The 20684-nt window shown below is 19.7% G+C and overlaps 2 protein-coding genes across 2 annotated transcripts in view; one reads left to right on the top strand and one right to left on the bottom strand.

The window, feature by feature from the left end:
- The window catches only part of LOC108000773 (uncharacterized), a 69824-nt gene that overhangs the window by 5151 nt on the left and 43989 nt on the right, over positions 1 to 20684 (top strand). The gene's annotated exons all lie outside the window — the stretch shown is intronic.
- Positions 19224 to 20562, bottom strand: LOC108000774 (uncharacterized). Its single transcript, XM_017061378.3, has 2 exons — positions 20233 to 20562; positions 19224 to 19631 (listed from the first exon to the last, which is right to left on the bottom strand). Exons 1-2 carry the CDS (start codon positions 20311 to 20313, stop codon positions 19368 to 19370), a joined length of 345 nt encoding a protein of 114 aa, XP_016916867.1. The 5' UTR covers positions 20314 to 20562; the 3' UTR covers positions 19224 to 19367.

Here is a 20684-nt window from a genome sequence, read left to right as displayed (position 1 = left end):
TAAAAATATAATATTCCTTTATATATATATATATATTATATATTATGAAATAAAAATTAATATTTCATTTCATATATTTTATTTTTATAATATTTATTAAAACTTGTGTATATTAAAATTTAATATTTACTTGATATCATTGAATCAGAGATAATTGCAAGTATAATGTATATAGTTCGATTGATTAAATTTGAGTTAGATTAGTTATTTTTATATTTAATTTTATATTTAATTTAATATATATATAATTTATATTTTATGCGATAAATTAATAATTTTTATCACATAAATCTAAAATAGCAATTAAAATAAAGTAATTTGATACTAAAACTATGGACATTTCCTGTATAACTAAATACATTGTATATGTATGTAAATGATTACCATTAAAGTGTCATGATAAAAATTAATAGATACATGTAATTATGTTTTTATCTTAATAATAGTCAGTATTAATTTTCTTAAGCGTAGAAGATAGTTTGAATGCATAGCTACATGTTTTTAGTAAATGCAAAACAAAAAACCCGGTAAAACCCGTTATTTTGAAGGACTTGCTGAATCTAGTGTTCATCCAGCTTATGAGTCATCTACGATTCAACAGTATTAATTGAGAGCTAAGTTCTTGAGGAATACTAGCATGTTCTATTTTTCTTTAATTTTATGATTTATATGATTTATATTTCTAAATATATTTTATTTAAATTAGAATTAAAGTGATATGATAAAATAATTATAAACAGTTATAAAACAATTGTAAAGAATTATTAAAACAATTATATTTTTACATATAAATTTTATTAAATTTAATATTAATTTTGTAAAAAATACTTTTATATACGTTTTTAAAGAAAAAATTTATAATATATTCTTAAATTTTACGAGTTAAAATTAAAATAATATGAAAAATTATAAAATAATTATCTCTATTAGCGTAAAACAATAATAATTTTATAAAAAATTATAAAATTATATTTGTATATATTTAAGAAATGCAAAAACTAAAAATTTAATTAATTATAAAAGATTATTAAATTAATTAATTATGAATAAATATTTTTCAAGATAAATATTTTTTATTGCATGAAATCCTTTATAAATCTGAAAATAATTACATTTTTGATATTTATTTTTCTTAGAAAAATTAAAAATATGAAAAAATTAAAAAATTTTTAGAAAATTAGTAAATTGAATTTTGAATTTCGAAAAAATTTTTAGTAACATGAGAAATGATTAATAAATTAAAATTCTTAAATAAATCGAATAGTCTTTTGATTTTCACACAGAATAAAAAAAAATAAAATAAAAAAAGATTAAAAATTTTATTTTTAATATATAATAAATTTTAATATATAAATTTATGGTATAATTTTAAATTATAATTTTAAATTATAAAATTATCAAAAATACAATTTATATTAACTTAAATTATATTATATATATATATTTTTTATATTATTATTATATTAATTAAAAAAATATGAAAACATATGTAATCAATTATATAAATAATTTACGAAATTCTGTGAAGCATAATCAAGTTAATTTATTTAGTACTTTAATATTCTAAATAATCTGTGTATTAAATTATTTAATTATATAATATATTTTTAATATTGATAAAATTTAATATTGATTTAATATTGATATTGTAGAAAAATAATTGTCGAAATGTCAAAATGTCTGTAAAAAGAATTAAAATAATTTTTTCAACTTTGCTTAGTAGTTGCAAGTAGGATTGTTGCAACGATTTTTTAAAACACAAATAACATAGTTGCAACTTTATTCTTAAATCTTTAGACTATTACTTTATCGAAGTTTTTATTTAATTATATTAGCATAACATATATTGCAACATCTAATGATAACAATAATCTCGTTCTCTTCATCGTTTCTTGTCTCCACGAATCAAGAGAGGCACGTGTCATGTAACCAAGCAGTATACAGGTCATTTTAGAAATGAATTTTGTTAAAATTTATGAGTACATTTATGAATTTATAACATAGTTGAAAGATGTATAAGTCATTGTTGATTTCAAAATAGTTTTAACATGATTTATATATAATTTTATTTAATTGAATTATTATTGATGGGATATTTATTTTTAAATTGTAGTTATGATAATTTTTTTATTGTTACAAAAAAAAGAAAAACGAAAATTTGATGAATATATGAATTTTTAATATTTTTAAAAAATTTATAAGATATAAATATAATAAATATAGGAAATATTTTTAAGAAAATTTTTCTTTATATTATTATAGAATATTAATTAATTTTAAAGTTGTGATTCTGTATATTTTCAAATTTTATATTTCATGAATTTTTGAAGAATTTATATAACATATGCAACATTTTTAACAATGTTCAAAATATGTAATCATTTTTGTAATCAAATTTACTATCTTTGTAATTATATATTTTTCAATAATTCAAAGAACAATAATTCAAAAGACTCAAAATATAACAAACAAAAAATAAAAAAATTATATTTTTCGCTCTTATGATGGAATATTTTCTTAAATCTTTAGACTTAACTTTTTACTAACTTTCTAAAAAATCTTATTTCCTGACTATTTTGTCGTGAGACCTATGTAGTTTTTTCTAGATTTTCACTGCACTTTATAATTTTTTTTTTTTATAATTATATTTTTTTTATAAAATTTAGTTTAAAAAGTATATAAAAAAATTTATAATTATCATTCATTGTAGAAAATAAAAACATTTATAATTTATAATATAATATTATAATTTATAATTATTAATATTAATATTTCTATTTTTCAAAAATATTTGAAAATACTAATATAATAATTCAAATATTTGAAAATATTTTGAAAATAACTTAAGTTTTATATATATAATTTCAATTTTTCTAGAATATTTAGAAATCAAGAAATATAGCTCTTGAGTATTTCTGATGGATATTTTGTTTGACCACAACTGTTTGCATTACAGGATATTAATATATTTGTGAAACATCTTTGAAGGATTAATTTTAAAGATCAAAATGAAGGTAAAAGTTAATATGCAAAATGCCAATTAATGATTTATTTGATGATTAAATTATAATCAATTTAAAATCAGTTTGCATTAAATAAAACGGAATAGCGATAGTGTGAGATAGCGATATGACAGAGATAAAGTGATCTCACTTTATCTTCGTTTCGCTTCTAGAGCAAACTTCAACTGCTTATAAATTAATAAATAAATTTCAATCGACATTTTTCTATACCGACTTCAACATTTATTTTCATCTTTAGAATCTATTTTTTAAAAATATTCCATCAATATTCAGTATAAAATAGTACCTTTGTCGCAAATAATAATCATTCGATTCATAGAAGAAGAACCATCGAAGCTAAGAGAGAATATTAATATAATTTTTAGTCTGTGAACACCAAGTTCCCTTGCTTTCTCTTTTTGATTCATCCATCCTCTCCATGATGTGGTCTTTTTAAGAAGCCCCTTTTGCGGTCGTTCGTCGAGCAAAAATTTGCATTTTTCCGGCGAAGATGCGCGCGCGAGATCGATGCCTGTGTGTATGCATTAGCCGGGGTACAGAGAATAATAAAAAGGAACCACGGTGTCCGCGTTCCGACGCTTTTTCCATTACGTAAGTGTATCATCGCGACGCTAATAACACGTTGTGCCCTGTTCCCGACCGATGGATCCTGTCATGAAATTCAAGACATTGCATGCACGTCTCATCGGAAATCTTAACTGCGTCAATGATATTTTTAACGGGACGAATCGTATTTTAGCAGTTTTAGGACTGTTATAATATAAAATGAAAAAATTTATAGGATAACAATTATCTTTTCGACTAAAATGTTTTTTAATTATAAATTATGAGTATCGAAATTATGAGTGATTGAACATTTTTTTGTTGCCGATTATCATTTTTTTGTCGTATATATTTATATATTCGTAGGACATTTTTGGAAGATCGATTCCAGATGCGAAAACAAAAGTCACAAGGCGTACAAAAATATTGGATAAGAATTATTTATTAAATTACAAGCAATTTAAATTTGTGAGATAAGATAAAGCGAGATGGAAAGAGAATGAGATCTCACTCTATCTTCGTTACTATTGATGTACTCTTTCTAATCGGTTTGCTTCATCTAACGCAAACTTAAATTGCTTATATCTTAATAAATAAGTCTCAACCGTAATTTTTGAATACTAACTTTTGTGTTTGTTTTGACTTCTGGAATATGACTCTTCTATGAATATGTTAACGTTCTGTACATAATATACGGTAGTATATATTTTTGCGTCCGCTAAAGTTGGGATTGAATCTGGACGTTTATTTGGGCAGGTGACTTCTACGAAAGAAAAAGAGAAAATGAGTCAAGTAAAGGATCGAGCGGATCAAATTTCGTTCAGTAGTTTATCTCATTTGACACACTTGAAGTACTCTGAGATTCCATTTCTATGAATATTTCTGGAAATGAATAGTAAATTAGATATTATAAACATTATCCATAATAGTATTTTATAATTATTAAAAAATTGTTAAATTTTAAAGTTCTATAATTTTTATTTATATTCATTGAAAATAGTTGAAAACAAAAACGAGATTAAAACTTGATTCTTCTATTTTTCAATCTTTTTTGTTGATTTTATTTTGATCGATGCCAAAATTTATAAAATAAATCCTTGAAGAAAATTTTCAAATTTTAAAAATTTATTGATCTTTAATACGAACTTAGACATTTTTAATTTTTCTTATAATATATCAGAAATTGTAGCCATTCATCTTCAAAATAAGCAAAATTCCATTGAAAAAGTATTATTTTTGACATAGTAATAGTAATAGACTATAGTATTTCAATAAATATTTGCATTTTATTTTTATCTTCATTTCTTTGCTTTGTTTAATGAAAATTAAATTGCTTGTAACTTAATAAATAAATCTCAAGTCGAATATTTTTTTATATTAATTTTTGTGTTCATTCGTCTAGAATGAATTCTTCAAAGATATCTCATAAATATATTAACTATATATATTCCAATGATAATTTAAGGATAAGAAATATTTACATATGCATTATAGTTATGAGTTATTTTTATTTTTTTTGAGGATTGTAACAAAATTTTATCTATTTTTTTGTAATAATGATTGTAATAAATTATGATAATGGATTTTTAATTAGATTAAAATAAGAAATATATTAATAAAAAGAAAGAATGTATTAAAAAATGTATAAACATAAAAGTATATAAATATAGTATAAAGATAATATAAAAAAATAAAATGATTCTATTCCTAATAGAGTTTCTAAATTTGATATTTTTTGGTAATTAATTAGATTTTTAATTAAGATTTAAATTTAAATATAATATGATAATTTATAATGTAAATTATACTTAAAAAAGAAAGATTATTTGTGATAAGAATTTTAATTTAATTTTAAATATTTCTTAAATTAAGTAATACGATATTTTGTAATATGAAAAGTGTAATAAAAAGAAGATAGATATGACATAAATATCATTCAGATATCTTTCGAAGTTTATGAATATATAAGATATTTTAAAAATAAAAAAAAAAGTAAGTAAGAAAATCATAACCAAGGTAATTTACAAATCGATATATTTTTTAATAAAAAGATTGGAATTTAATATATCTACACAGATCTACTAATATTTCAATATTTCAAACAAAACAATGTTGAACAAGCGTAGAAATTCGGATTTACATAAAAAAATGCAAGTTTACAAGTTTATAACAACTATAGAAACATGGACGACTTGTATATTCACATACGAAAAATGTTGAACGAAGTAACAAGGAAACTTTCCATGTTGAAATATTCCCCATTCATCGAGTTCTTGTCATGAATATAAAATTTGATAGAATATCCATCTAGTGAATAAGGAAATCTTTAGAATTATCTTCATTTTTCATTTACAGTCACACCCAATAATTAATAAATTCTATTGCAAAATTAAATCCTATTGTTAATAAATTGACTTTGAAAAAAAAAGAGAAAAATAAAAAACAAAAGAACATTGAAAAAGTTGAAAGTGAAGATCGTATCAAGACATAGAAAACAAGATAAGTTTATCTGAAAAAAAAGGATAAGTAAAGAAAGTCCTTACAACGTTATCCACTTACCTTAAATCGAATATCGTGGACTTGCGTTTTTCTTTTTATTTTTGTTATTTCGTCAATTATCTTTGACATGGGTATAAGAACGACTTCAATTAAAAATTATAATTTATTTTAAGGAAACAGCATTATTTGAAATTATAAATGTACGAAAAAAACATTGTGCAATTATTATATGTGCAAATATTATATTTTTTGAATGAGTTGCAATTTTATATTCGTTTATAAAAATATGGTTGTAATATGGTTGTATAAGTTGTTTTGTGAAATATGGATTAGAATGGAATAAAAAAATAAAAATTGTGATTATTTTTTTAATAATGAAAAAAGATCTCTCCAATTTTTTCAATAGAAGACAATTTTTATCAAATTAGGATATCACAAGGTTTCGAAGTTCATTATCTTCTTTTAAGTATCTTTTTAAATATATTTTTTCAATTTTTATTTTTATTATATTAATTATAATATTTTTTCCTTTACATCTTTTATATATTATAAATTTATTGATATTTTAAAATGAACATGCTAATATGAATATGTATAATGATGTTAAAATACAAATATATAAATTAAAAATACTTGTAAAATGATAATTTCCTTCATTTATTATAAATTCATTTATTACAAATTAAATTTTGAGTTTCTTTATCCAAAATTATTTTAAATAAATTATTTTATAAATATAAAAATTATTCTAAATTATTTAATAAAAATATATAAATCAATAAAAATAATAAGACGTCTTTAATAAAACGTCTTCATCTGCTTTATTTTCATTTTGCTTTAACTAATACAAATTTTAATTTATAATTTAATAAATAAGCTTCAATTTTTTTATTTATTTTGATATTTGAAATCAATCTTCTAATTAAATATAATCTATAATTAAATATAATAACATTCTATATATAGTACATATTATTAATAATAATGATAATAAATGCATATTATCAAATAGTTATATTAGTATACATATATTAAAAATAAATTAGTAATAATATATATGTATATGTTGCTATTTTTATGAATATTTTTATTGCTATTATTATTAATTAGTATTTATAAATATACTAATAAAAATAACATGATATTATTAAATTGTGTGTGTGTGTTTGTGTGTGAGCAATATTTGTATATTGCTATTTTTATTACTATTATTATTATATTACTATTTATAATTATATAATATATCAATAAAAATAATGCAAAATAAGATATATTATAAATCCAAAATTTGTTTAAATATTTATTTTTTTTTATTCATACATAACAGAGATTTATTAAACTTACAATATTACAATTTAGATGATTAAAAAAATAATAATTAAACAAATCAATTTGATTCATTCTTTCAAGATATTCAGGAAGTAATAAATGACAAAATAGTAAAATAATAAGATAAAGAAAATCTTTTAAAAATAAAATGGAAATGGAATATTCTACTATAGTATTCTAGGATTAACACGTTAAACTATATTGATCCACAAAGTTGCATAATATAGATAAGCATATAAAATATAGATATAGGAAATAATTATTTATAATTAAATAATTTTCATTATAGGAAATTTCATAAATAATATCAATAAATATATAATTTGTATCAAAATATTTTATCTTTTTAATTAATAAAGTCAAAATATATATTTCTTATTTTGATTAAATATTTTTGGATAAATTATGTTCATTTACAATATTTATTTCGAAACAATATTTATTATGCATTTAATAAATAGAATATATTCATTCAAATTTAAATTTAATATTAAATATAATATTTTAAAAATAGGTGTTTTAAAATCTTTTTGATATCATTTTATTGATTAATAGCATAGAATTTCATCGTATAATATTAATATTTTCTTACGGATATATTTATTTTTATTTATATAATTAAATAATTGAAATAATTACGTATATACATTTCAACCGGACATACTATGTATATATATGAAGATTAATTAAAAATAATTCACGAAAAAAGTTTTATGTCTATAATCTTTTCTCAAAAAATTTCTTTAATTAAATTATCAAAAGAAACATCATAAATGTAGCACATTTTAATTATACGAGTCACATTTAATATTGATGATTATCCCTTTTTTTGATTGTTATCTGTTTATCATGTTCTCAATTCTAAGATCCGGTAAAATTATAACTTTATCATTGAATCTTATCGTTCATTATCTGTTCAATCTTATTCCATCAAAATAATAATTTATAATAATTATCTTTGTAACGATAACAACTAATCGAAGAGTGTACGCTACATTCATTATTCGTTTTAAATGATGAACATTTTTGCGTAATTGTGTTTTTTTCAATATTTAAATATTGCATTTCAAATATTGCTTTTGTATATCAAAATATTTGTATATATTTTTATATTTTGTGTTTGTGTTATATTTCTTTTTTTATTCTTAATAAACTTGTTAAAAATTTATTCGTTATAAAATATATATTTTTTTGGTTTCTGCTTATATCTTTTTTTTTCCTCTATTTTTTTTTTTTCCAAATTTTCGCGTTCAGCTTTTAGTAAAACAAAATACGAGACAGAATGGTTAAAAACGTAACAGGAGGACTCCATTTATATAAATTAAAATTACCTCGTTCCACTGAAAAACCGAAATTTTTCCCTGTATCCGGAAGGTTGTTGCAACTTTTTTTTCGCAACAGCAGTACAAGCACCCAGGATTGCTTGCGATTTCTCTCGCAATTTGCTTTAATTTTCGTTGTTCTGAAACGTTTATACTCGGTCTATCCTTTTCCACTATTATTATTTTTTTCTTATTTTTGTATTTTTCTCCTGTTAACCTTTCAACTCTTTTTTTTTTTTCTTAAGTCTTAAACTTTAAGATGATATGTTTATTATAAGCTACATATATTGATATAATTTATTGCAATTTTTATACAGAGATCAATTACAAAATTAAATAAACAGTTATATATAAATAAACATTAAGGAGTTAATTGTATAAGCATTAATAGAAAATAAATAATGTAAATGTAATTTTAAAGAAAAGATTTGTATATATATTTATTTTTTTAATTATTTTATTTATTTTTATTTATTTATTTATTTTAATATAAATATCAATTTCTTTTTATTATAGTTTTTTTATTTTGTATTTGATATAATTTAATTTTTTTTTAATACATTCAAAGTAAATTTAAAAGCTTAAAAAGCTAGAATTAAAATTTCTTTAACATAATTTATAGTTGGACACTTTTAATTATAGAAATAAATAGTTATTTATTTTATAAATAGAACTTTGTTCTACTTCTTTTTTACAACTTTGTTTCTCTTATTTATTTGAATTATTTTGAATATTTTACATTATATTTATTTGTTTACCATTATTATTAGAAATTGTTATTATTAAATAATTTGTTTATATTATGTTTCTCATATAATATTAATATTAATAAATAATGCTGATTTAATTAACTACTTAATTAACTAATTTATTTCAAAATTTTTTAATTATTTTTTTAATTAATTTAAATTATAGATTTTATATCTTTATTTATATCTTTTTTCTTTAAGGATTTTATTATTGATACAATTATTATTTCTAGAAAAGTATTTTTAAATATAATATACATAATAAATAATTATATATTTTTTAGTAAAAAAAATTATCATTTTTAGTATCATTTTAATTCCAATAAGAAAGTTGAATTTTTTTATATTATAAATTTTATTTTATTTGTTCATATTTCTTTTTTGTACTTTAATTATTATATCTATAATTGTATCTGTAATTATCGTTATATACGTTCTTAATTACAACATTGCAATTATACAGTAATAATTGAAATAATAGAATAGGATTAATTATGAATCTCTTAATACATCTATATTATAATGATAATGTAATTGAATAAATTTATATATATATGGATTTAATATTATATTAAAAAGATTATAACTTTAATAATATGAATTTTATTTGTTCAAAATCAATTTGAAGTTAACAGTATTATATTTATATATTTATAATTTTTCTTATTAAATAATGTTAATGTATTATTTAATTTTATTTATAATTATTCTTTATTATTCAATTTTTTGTTTATCAATTATTATATCAATGATTATATTAATTTTTATTTTATATTTTGGATGTTGAAATAATTAGATTAATAATTAAATTATTCTAAACGTAGAATCATTAATACAAAATTATAATAAATTTTCTGAATAATTTTATGTAAGAAATAATGATACAGAGAATATAATTTTATTAAAATTATTATTCTATCATTTAATTCTATATTTTATTTCTATATTTATTTTTATCAATGAAGTTTTATTCATATAAAATCAATTAATTATTTTGTTATGATGATTTTATTTTATTTTTCGTTTTACGGAAAATGATAAAATTTCATATATTTTTGTTTATAATTATAGATTTTTATATTTTATATATTTAAGAATAAATTTAAATTAAAATACCACAAATTTAAAAAATTAGAATGATAATTATGTTATTTATTTATTTTATTATAAATAAATAATATATAATAATAAATCAAATTATTTTTTTTAAAATTATCTTTAAAAATTATAAATTTTAGTTAATATCAAAAAAAAAACAAAAAATGCCTAGAATGTAATAATATATCTATTAATTAATAGTATTATAATATTTTTTAAAAGTTAGAATTTAATTTTGCCATAGATTTTCTAAATATATACCATAGAATTAATATTTTTATAGTTTTTGTAAAAATTGCAAAAAATCAAATTATCAAAATTATAAAAATTTTAATTATCTCATGTAGCTTATAATATTTTTTTCCAGAATTTACAAATTTAAATGCTATTTTAATTTAATTTCAAATTTTTCGCAAAATCTAATTAAAAAAAAAATAAAACTAAAATTCTTTATAAATTTAAAAAAATTATAGAAATAATATTAGCTTATCCTTTTATTTTTTTAAATATCAAAATATCACAAAATTATCAAAATTATAAAAATTTTATTTTTCCAAATCCTATTATTTTATTATTATTGACTAATATTATTATCAAAATAAAATAAATTAATATCTATTAATATTTATTAATTTAAATTATTTTTACAAAAATTTCAAATTTATTTTCTATTTATTCAAATACATTATAAAACTTTCAACATTAAAAAAATAACGATTATGGAATATATCATTCTATCGTAGAATCCAAAATAAAATCAACCACGATCCTGTAGAATTGTCCGTATTACCAGAATAAAATCATCGCCGTTCACGAAACCGCGTCAGAGTACGGCCATTAACATTTAACACCCGCATCGAATCGTTGCTAGATACGAGCCGACCGTAAATTCGCCGCTTCGATCGATATGTGTCGTGGTGATGTGCTCGAGGGGAAACTCGAAAATCATCTCGGTGGTTCCTCCATTCGATGCTTCTCGTTGTTCTACCGCAAATAACGTGTCAAAGCGATCATATATGATTTTTCATTAACAAGTTAATAGTGTGTCTTACTCGTACAAATTTTGATGTACTTGTGTTTTTCAATTATATTCATTTATTTTAAATTATATTTTATATATTAGATTATTGTAGATGAAATGAATTTTAATTTTTCATATTAATGTTAATAACATAATCTGTTATTAACATTAATATATTAAATAAATTAAAAATGTATGTATCTTTCAAAATGTTAATTTATATTTCAAGATTAGTTTATATTATCAGAAAATTACTGAAATCAAAAATTAAATAATTTCGAAAATTTTGGTTATTAGAAAATTATTTTTGATACTTATTTTGACTAATTTTTTTGATAATAATATTAGTTAAGATTTAATTTAAAAAATTATCTAGAAGAGTAAGATTAAAATTATTATAATTTATTGTCAGCACGAAAAATTTTTCATTAAAAATTATTCAAATTTTGAAAAATTCAGTATTACAAAAATTAATGTGAAATTTTGGAATTAAATTTTTTTAAATATATAAAAATATTATTTTTTATAAAATTATTGAAGAAGACACGATTAAATTTCTACAAATGTTCAAGAATGTTTTGAATAAAATTTTCATAAAAAATGAAAATATTATCTGAGCTTATTATCGTGAGCACAGAATGGAAAAGGGGAATTTTATTTCCCAATGGACTCGCAAAATGGCGCCTATTCTCAGTGACTACTTTTTTTTACTATCTTCAAAGTAATAAATATATTATATTTTTCATGACAGATTTCTTTTTTTTCGCTCATTTCTTTGATCATTATGTATAAACTATTTAATGAAAATGGAATTGAGGCTATTAACATAATGACAGTCTCGAAGCATTAATGTGATATTGCAATTTCTATTTAGGCCTGTTTAGCTTTTCTTAGTCATTTTATTTTAAATTATATTGCTTTGATAAATCAATAATAACAAGATTGGACGTTATTGAAATAAAATTCTTTTCACATAATTATTGAAGTGAAATCTTTATTATATTTTTCATTTATTTTATTTCTTCGTATTTTAATATTATAATATTATTTAAAGAATGATTTATTTAAAAAAAAAACATTTTTATTTTGAATAAATTAATTATTCATTTTTTTTATTTATTTATGTGATAAAAACTATAACTTCTATATTATTTTCTAATGATACTTTCAATTAGGATAATTTAAATATAGTATTATAATAATGTTTTTAACATGTTTGTAACATGAAACATCCATATAATAAAAAGAGAACAAGAATATAATTTTTACTTTTGCAAGCAATTTTAAATTGAGTTATTCAATCTTAAAAATTTCTTTAATAGTAACATTACAATAATTTTAATTAGAATAATTTATAATAATTTAATTAATTTATTTATTTTGTAATATGAAATGTATAATAAAAAAAAGCATAGGTAAGGTGATATGTTCTTATTTTTTTTATTTTAATATTATTATTTTTTATTATAAATTGTTTAAATCATTAAAATATTTAATTTAACATTAGATGATTTTATTTTATTTAATATTTTCATTGTTAACTATAAATATGCATATAATTAATGATTGTCAGAAGAGTGACTATCATAGTTGGATAAGAAAATTTATAGATGACGTGGAGAATGATGATCTTTCGAAATGACGATGGAGGAGGATGATTTATTTTAATTTTAAACACGTGGACATTAATCATTCCTAGCACGTCCTTTTTCTTTTGCGGCCAAGTACATAACTGTTGTTCTAATCGTGTGCATTAACATTTGTTTTATATAGTCGATATTTTATATTAAATTACATTTGATTTTGATATGCCATTAATATATATAAATTGAATAAATTATCTTATTTATAATTACATATACAAATAAGATCATGATTAAATATAAATAATTCATGCATTAATCTAATGTATAAATTGATATATTTAATAAATAAATTTGAGTTAATTCATGAAATTACGTTTTTTTTCTCAAAATTGCAAAATAATTAACTTGATGTTAAATAGATATAAATTAATTGTTAAAAATTGAATAGTTAATAAAATAAAACAATATTAAGCTTGTCATTGAATTCACGTATTAATTTGATTTATTATGTATACATTTATAATGTACTTATAAGAATAAAGTTATTATGTTAAAATGAAATATATATATTATAATATAATATATAATATTAATATATAATAATATATATATTATAATATATTATATACAAATATGTAATATACATTAATTTAATATATTTAATCATAATAATATCAAAATTGAATAATAATTTTAAATTTTAAATTTATATCAATTCAAGTTTCAAGATATTAATTTTAACCATTAGTTGATATTATATGTAATTTATTTAAAATATGTGCAATTTAAATTTTTATAGATTATATAAATTATAACAAATTTAATAAATAAATATAATATCATTAATGTCGTTTAATTTATATTTATTTACTGTATTAAAAAAATTATTACTTTTTCAAAATTAAATGTTTAAAGAAAAATTTTTTTATTAGCTGTGATAAAAAAATATATTTTTTTTTTGTAAAAGATATATAATATAGATACTAAAATGTAATATTTATTTTCCAAAATATCTGTCTAGTAAATATTAATTATAATACTATATTATAAATATATAACATCGAGAGTCAAAAAATTAAAATTAATTTAATATCTATATTTATTTAAGAATCCTACTTGTTATATATCGTTCAATTTCATTAAAATATTTGTTTAATTTATATTAATTTAGATTATATAATTCTTAATAGAAAATTTTCAATACGAATTTAATGCAAAATAAAAATGAATGAAATGAAAATGAAAATGGTAAATAATGAACAAGTCATAGTCAAAGATTATAAATTTTCATAGTAATTTCCGGAGAAAATATGACTGTGATAATTTATATGCGACCATTCTGGTGTTTCTAAAAAGTTCGCTGTCGCTGAAAAGTTTGAGTTTTTGCCTATTTAGTTTCAAAAGAACTTTATGGGAAAATATTTTATCTTGTTTCATTATTTTTTTATTAAACATTGCATCAGATAGATAAGATTAAAATTATATTTCACGTATGTACATATATCATGAATTTTTTTTATGATGCATAATTTGAATATGAATGAATAATTTTGAAATGAATGAATAGAAAAAAAAAAAAAATAGAGAGGAAATATTTCCTTTAAGAAATTTTTTCAAATACAGTGAATTTCTAGGAAAATCTCTCTCATGTAATATGATAAATTATTTTCACTTATTCTTTCTTAAAATATCTCGTTTTGTAATATTTTTAATAATTTTGAATTTTTATATATATGAATTAATTTCTAAAAATTTATAGAAATTGAAAAAGGGATTGGAATATTTCTAATAAGATTATTAAAAATTTCTAATATACATTCTATCGTATATATATTTTGCAATTTTTTATTTTTTTTATTTAAATAATTTTTATGACTTTTTTAAAATAATTACAAATATAATTTTTTGGTAATGTTAATAATTTTATTATAATATATTTAAAAGATTATTTAAATATATTTAAATATATTCATTTTTTCCTTTTTTAACGAAAATTATATTATCATTATTGTTAAATGAATCAAGCATCATATCTTCTTTTCTTAGCATTAATTAGAATTAAAAAATAAAATTTTATTATCATTATTCTAATTTCTTTAATATTTTATATTTTTGTCATTATCACAAAATAGAATTCTATTTTTATTAGAAATGAAACTTGATTAAATTTATATTATATATATTATATATATTGTTATACAATCAAAGCTATTTACATATATTTTTTAATAATTTCATCCTCAATATTAAAAATCAATTTATAAACTGAATTATATATATTTTTCGATTTTAATCAAATATTACTAATTATTAATATATCAATATAATAACAAATTTAATCAAATATTATACCTTAATCATAATCAAATTTAATTATTTTATTAAAATTAAAACACGATTAGAATAACTTGTGAATAATTTCATTTACACGATTTCGATCGGTAAAACAGGTTACGAGATCCTAATTGATAATCACAAAGAATTTCAACCATGTCAGTGTCCGAATTACAAATTCCTCTAATGTATAATTCGTCGAAAAAAAGACGGGATAGTCTGTGCTCTTAATTAGCCTCGCTTTTGTACGGCTTTTATGTTAGTTCACAAAGTTGCTGTAACAGGGTTCGAACTTGTACGCGGTGAAAGTGAAACGGTGCTTAATTACATTATAACGAGCCAAGTGCACGGGCACGGATTCTTTCACTTTGTCTTCGAGCTTAATGGAGTCTTTTCGTGTCTTCTAATTGTAATCCAGTCTTAGCGATTTTCATCGATTTCGATCAAATTTTGTTGTTCTTCTTTTCAATTCTTTTTTTTCATTATCGAAAAAGTTTATCGCTTTATCATTTTCTTTGAATCAAGATGTTTAATCATTTAAGTTGAATCATTATTTTAATTTTAACAGCATTTAGATTAGGTTAGATTTCTTTCATTTCTTTGGCGTTATCGATTCAATAGAAAATTTTATTGCTTTATCATTTTCTTTAAATCAAAAAGTTTAACTATCAAAGTTGAATTGTTGTTATCTAAGATTTAGGTTAGATTAGATAAAAAATTTTTTTATTTATTTCTTCTTTCAAAAATCAATAATCAACGTTAATTTATTAAGTAAATCATGTAGGTTAAAATAAATAATACTTTTTATTTATATTTATTTTATTTGTGTTATTAAATGAATGAAAAGTTTTATTTTTTTATCGTTTTTTTAAATCAAAAATTTTAATCATTAATATTAGGTTATTAGTAATTCATAAAATTAGCTATATGTTTATCCTAGTGTAAAATCTGAAATGTCATGAATTGCTACTCATAGTTTTTAATTAAAAAATCTGAAATCTGAACGGAAAGAAAAAAAAGTTATGTTGATAAAATTAAAAATTTTTATGATAAGATATATTTAATTAACACATAAAGTATTGTGAAAACTATTTATTAAAGAAAATTTTAAATAAGAATTAAATAAATAATAGAAGCAAATTTTTATATTTTTTAATTATAAAAAAAATAGTATATTAAAATCTTATTATTTTTATTATAAATTATATTATAAATGATTTACAATATCTTTAGAAATTCTGGACTTTTTTATCATTTTGATATAATTGTTCATATAATTGTTTTTAAAATTGTTAAATTTTTTAATCCTGAATTGTTAGGTTATAAACGATTTAAATTAAGTTTTTTAATTTTTAAATATTAAATTTTAATCTTATTTTACATGTTTTTACATGTTTTGAAATAATAATATATTTTTATCGTTTTCATAATTGTAAAAATATATTAAAGTTTTTAGTTTTGAAGTATTGACGATTTTCAATAATTTAAATTAATTTATTTAATTATTTGATTTTATCTTTAAAATATCCTATTTTTTTAAATGTAAAATAAATATTTTATATTTTATTTTTGTTTACAAAAAAATTAGTTTATTCTTCGAAAATTATTATTTTCATAATAAATACATAATATAATTTAATTTCTTATAAATATTAATCTATCAAAGAAAAGAAATAAATCATAATGATTTTACAAAATTCTTATTATCTGATTCATAATTTTATTTTTGTATTTTTTATCGTTTTATCCTTTAGCTTATTTCTTACCATTTATTTATAATTGAGGAAGTTTCTAAAGTTTATCTTTTTTCAACAATGAACGCTATACATACTTTTAAATTTACTGTCTATTGAAATAATCCTATCCATATTCATATATTGTAGAATAGAAAATATTGAATAGTTGCGTTTCTTCAGAGAAAATTATTATACACGAGTGCATGTAATATATATATACAAAATAGATCAAGCTTATTAAATGATGACCGAGAAGTTTGGGAGAATTGAGTTTAGAGAATTGAATTGAATAGGAATGTTATAGAATTGTTATCCGTGAGAAACGAACTTTGAGATTCACTTGAACTTGAACAATGTGCGCGGAATACGTGAAACAAGTTTCAACCTTTGCCGACCATAAAGTTACATCCAAAGGAACAAACATGGCCGCGATCCATTTTAGTTTCTCAACTCGTGTACTTCAAGTTTCATTTAAATATGAAAAAACATATACGCACTTGACGACCTAGAAAACTATAAAGTACGAAGCTGAAGAAATCAAATCAGATTAGTATTTATTTTCCTCGTTTCTTCATTCGTTGCAACTTGTGGATTGATGTTGCGCAACGATTTCTACTGTTGGGAAATCATAAAAATTGCAATCGAGGAAACGACTGTAAATCAATCCGTTTATATTATAAGAAATCTTTCTGGCTATTTTTTTTCTTCTTTATAGTCCATAAGTATTTAGATATTGATGCCACCATGATTAATAATGTAATTCATAATATTTTAATTCGTAATATAAAAACATGTTGATGTATAATTTATAAAATTTATTTATAAAATATTATTCGTATTGTTATTAAATTTCTTACTATGCAATTTTATTAATTTTATTAATACTTGTTAAATTTCATTAATAATTGTGCAAAAAATGCCAATGCAGTTTGATGAAAAGATTTATATTCGTGATAAAATAAAGAATAAAAATTCATAGCCATAAATTTTATTAAGAAAGACAAATATTTGGATTTGTACTATAAATTTATGAAATTATGAAAATAATGGAATCTAAGAATTAAAAAAAAAATATTAAGTATTAATTTAACGTAATCTAACAAAATTCTAGTTTGTAGATTAGATTAAAAATTCTACTTAGTGGAAATTATAACGAAACAATTTTATTTAATGAAAATTTTAAAAGAACATATTTATCAAAAAGTAATAAAAATTACATTAGAAAAATTATAAAAACAATTTATAAAATCTAAATTTTCTTGTTAACGTATTTTCTTTATAGATATATTTTTTTCTTTTTTGCAATTCAGATCTAAATATAATTAAAGAAGAGTTTAAAAATTAAATTTAAAAAAGCTTAATCAAACATGTAAGTTAATTTATTTTTTTAGCGTGAAGGCTATTCCATTTATTTATAATCACATATTATATTTTGAAAAAAATTAACTTATTTTTATATTATCTTTTTTGAGTATTTTTATTTCGATTACTTTTATATCTAAGATAATTATTTCTTTAAAGTGTTTTCACTTACTTTGTTTTCAAACAAAGTTAATTACTTTTTTACACATATTTTACATAGTTTGGAAGCTTATTCAATAATGTATTTATTTTATCTAAATATTATCTCGACACATCTATTAAAATTAACCTTCATATGACATTTGACGCATTCGTCTAATAGAGAAGTTATGATATTGTATAATCTATTAATTTATATCAAACAAATTTTTTAAAAATATTTTTCCATAACATTCTTTCCTTACGTGATATTTCAATATATTTTGATAAATTGGATTAAATCTTATATATATATTTCCATCTTCTAAAATAAATCATAACATTATTTTCAAAAAAAGTCTAAATATAGTGATATATATTACACGTATACTACACGTAGAATCGTAACTCTTTTTCGATCTTAATCACGTCTGCGTTCAGCATTTGGCGAGATGGCTATTTAGATAAAATAAATAGCCTATATTTATTCTTTCTCATAAGACGTTTAATATTTAATATTTTCTGAAATAAAATGTTTGTTTCCAGAAAAATATATATTCTTCTTTATCACTAAAAAGAATTTCTCTTTTTTTTCAATTCCAAAAATCGAGGATCATATATAGTCATTTATTTTACATGCAAAACCGTAACTCTTCTTTGACCTTGATCACGTCTGCGTTCAGCAATTGGGGTGAGATGGCTCCGTATTGTCGCAAGCGATTTCCACGGTTCGTAGTATCCACTATTTTGGTATTTGATTGATGGTCGTCCTAATGACTCTTCTTGCAAATCGCCGTGGAAATCGTCCATCCTAGCGAGTCGCCGGGTAAAAGCAATATACAGTATTGTCACTGGCAGCCGGACGTAGCTTGTATGCCGTACGGCTCTATCCTGTGTATACCGGGTGTCCAAAATAAATATTCTTATGGAATTTTAAAAAAGTATTAATAATGCGTTTAATCGGAAAAGATTGAAACTTTTGTTCTATATCTTTCAATTAATTTTATGTTAATTAATATTCTATTTTCATTTTTAAATCTGTATTAAAAATTACGTATTATTATATTAACTTATGACTAATAAAAAACTTTCATACGAATATATGTATATTTATAATTTATCCATGTTTGGATTAATTTTAACACTCTACAATTTTCACATAAAAATCTAATTTTATAATATACGTGTAATTTATTGAGTTAGTTTTATGTGAAATATACATTTATAATTCTTTAATTTTTATATAATTTATTAATCTTGCGTGTATATACGTATTTATATATTTAAAGTATATTCGAAATATTATTTATATTACTAATAAAATATTATTAAATATTATTTATATTACTTAATATAATTACGAAATAAATATTATTCGAAATATTATTTATATTACTTTAGTTATTTATAATTTCATCGAAGAGAGAGGGAAAAAAATGTAATTATTTTTTTAAATAGTCTCATAATTATTAAAAAATCATTAAAAGCCTACCATATGATCGTTAGTAGGAGGTCTCTCGTGACTCCAGAAGTCCTTGACGTTCATATAAGTCACTCTAATCTCAGAAAGCATCTATTTTAACGCGACCAGTTTAATATTTTCTTAAAATACATATTCCGATATACTTTCTCACAATAGATTATTATCAAAATATTTTGAAAGAAATATCTTTTATTTTAAATTCTCACAGGGATAAAAGGCAAACGGGTGGGTTCAAAATGGCTGCGAATCCCGGATTGAATCGATACAAATGAAATTTAAATAAAAGAGAAAACTGACCGTGATCGATCGAACGTGTACGCGAACTCGGCGTTAAAAAGATCGAGCTCGGTTTCTCGTAGAGTATTATATTTAAACAGCTCCGATTCTACCTGGCCTGATTCAATTTGGATCCTATAAATACTATTTCTTTGTACCCCATTATTGTTGTTTAAATCATTGTC

The sequence above is a fragment of the Apis cerana genome, linkage group LG15 (assembly GCF_029169275.1).
Source record: "Apis cerana isolate GH-2021 linkage group LG15, AcerK_1.0, whole genome shotgun sequence".
Classification (NCBI taxonomy): Eukaryota; Metazoa; Arthropoda; class Insecta; order Hymenoptera; family Apidae; genus Apis; species Apis cerana.
Note: the sequence above shows the minus strand (reverse complement) of the source record. Positions and strands in the feature narration are given on the sequence as shown.

What these genes read in the sequence shown, in the direction of transcription:
- LOC108000774 (XM_017061378.3), bottom strand. Translation starts at nt 20,313, where the DNA reads ATGCTTTCTGAGATTAGAGTGACTTATATGAACGTCAAGGACTTCTGG. An exon ending in CTCCTACTAACGATCATATG is followed by an intron (nt 19,632 to 20,232) that starts GTAGGCTTTTAA and finishes CGGTATACACAG; the next exon opens with GATAGAGCCGTACGGCATAC.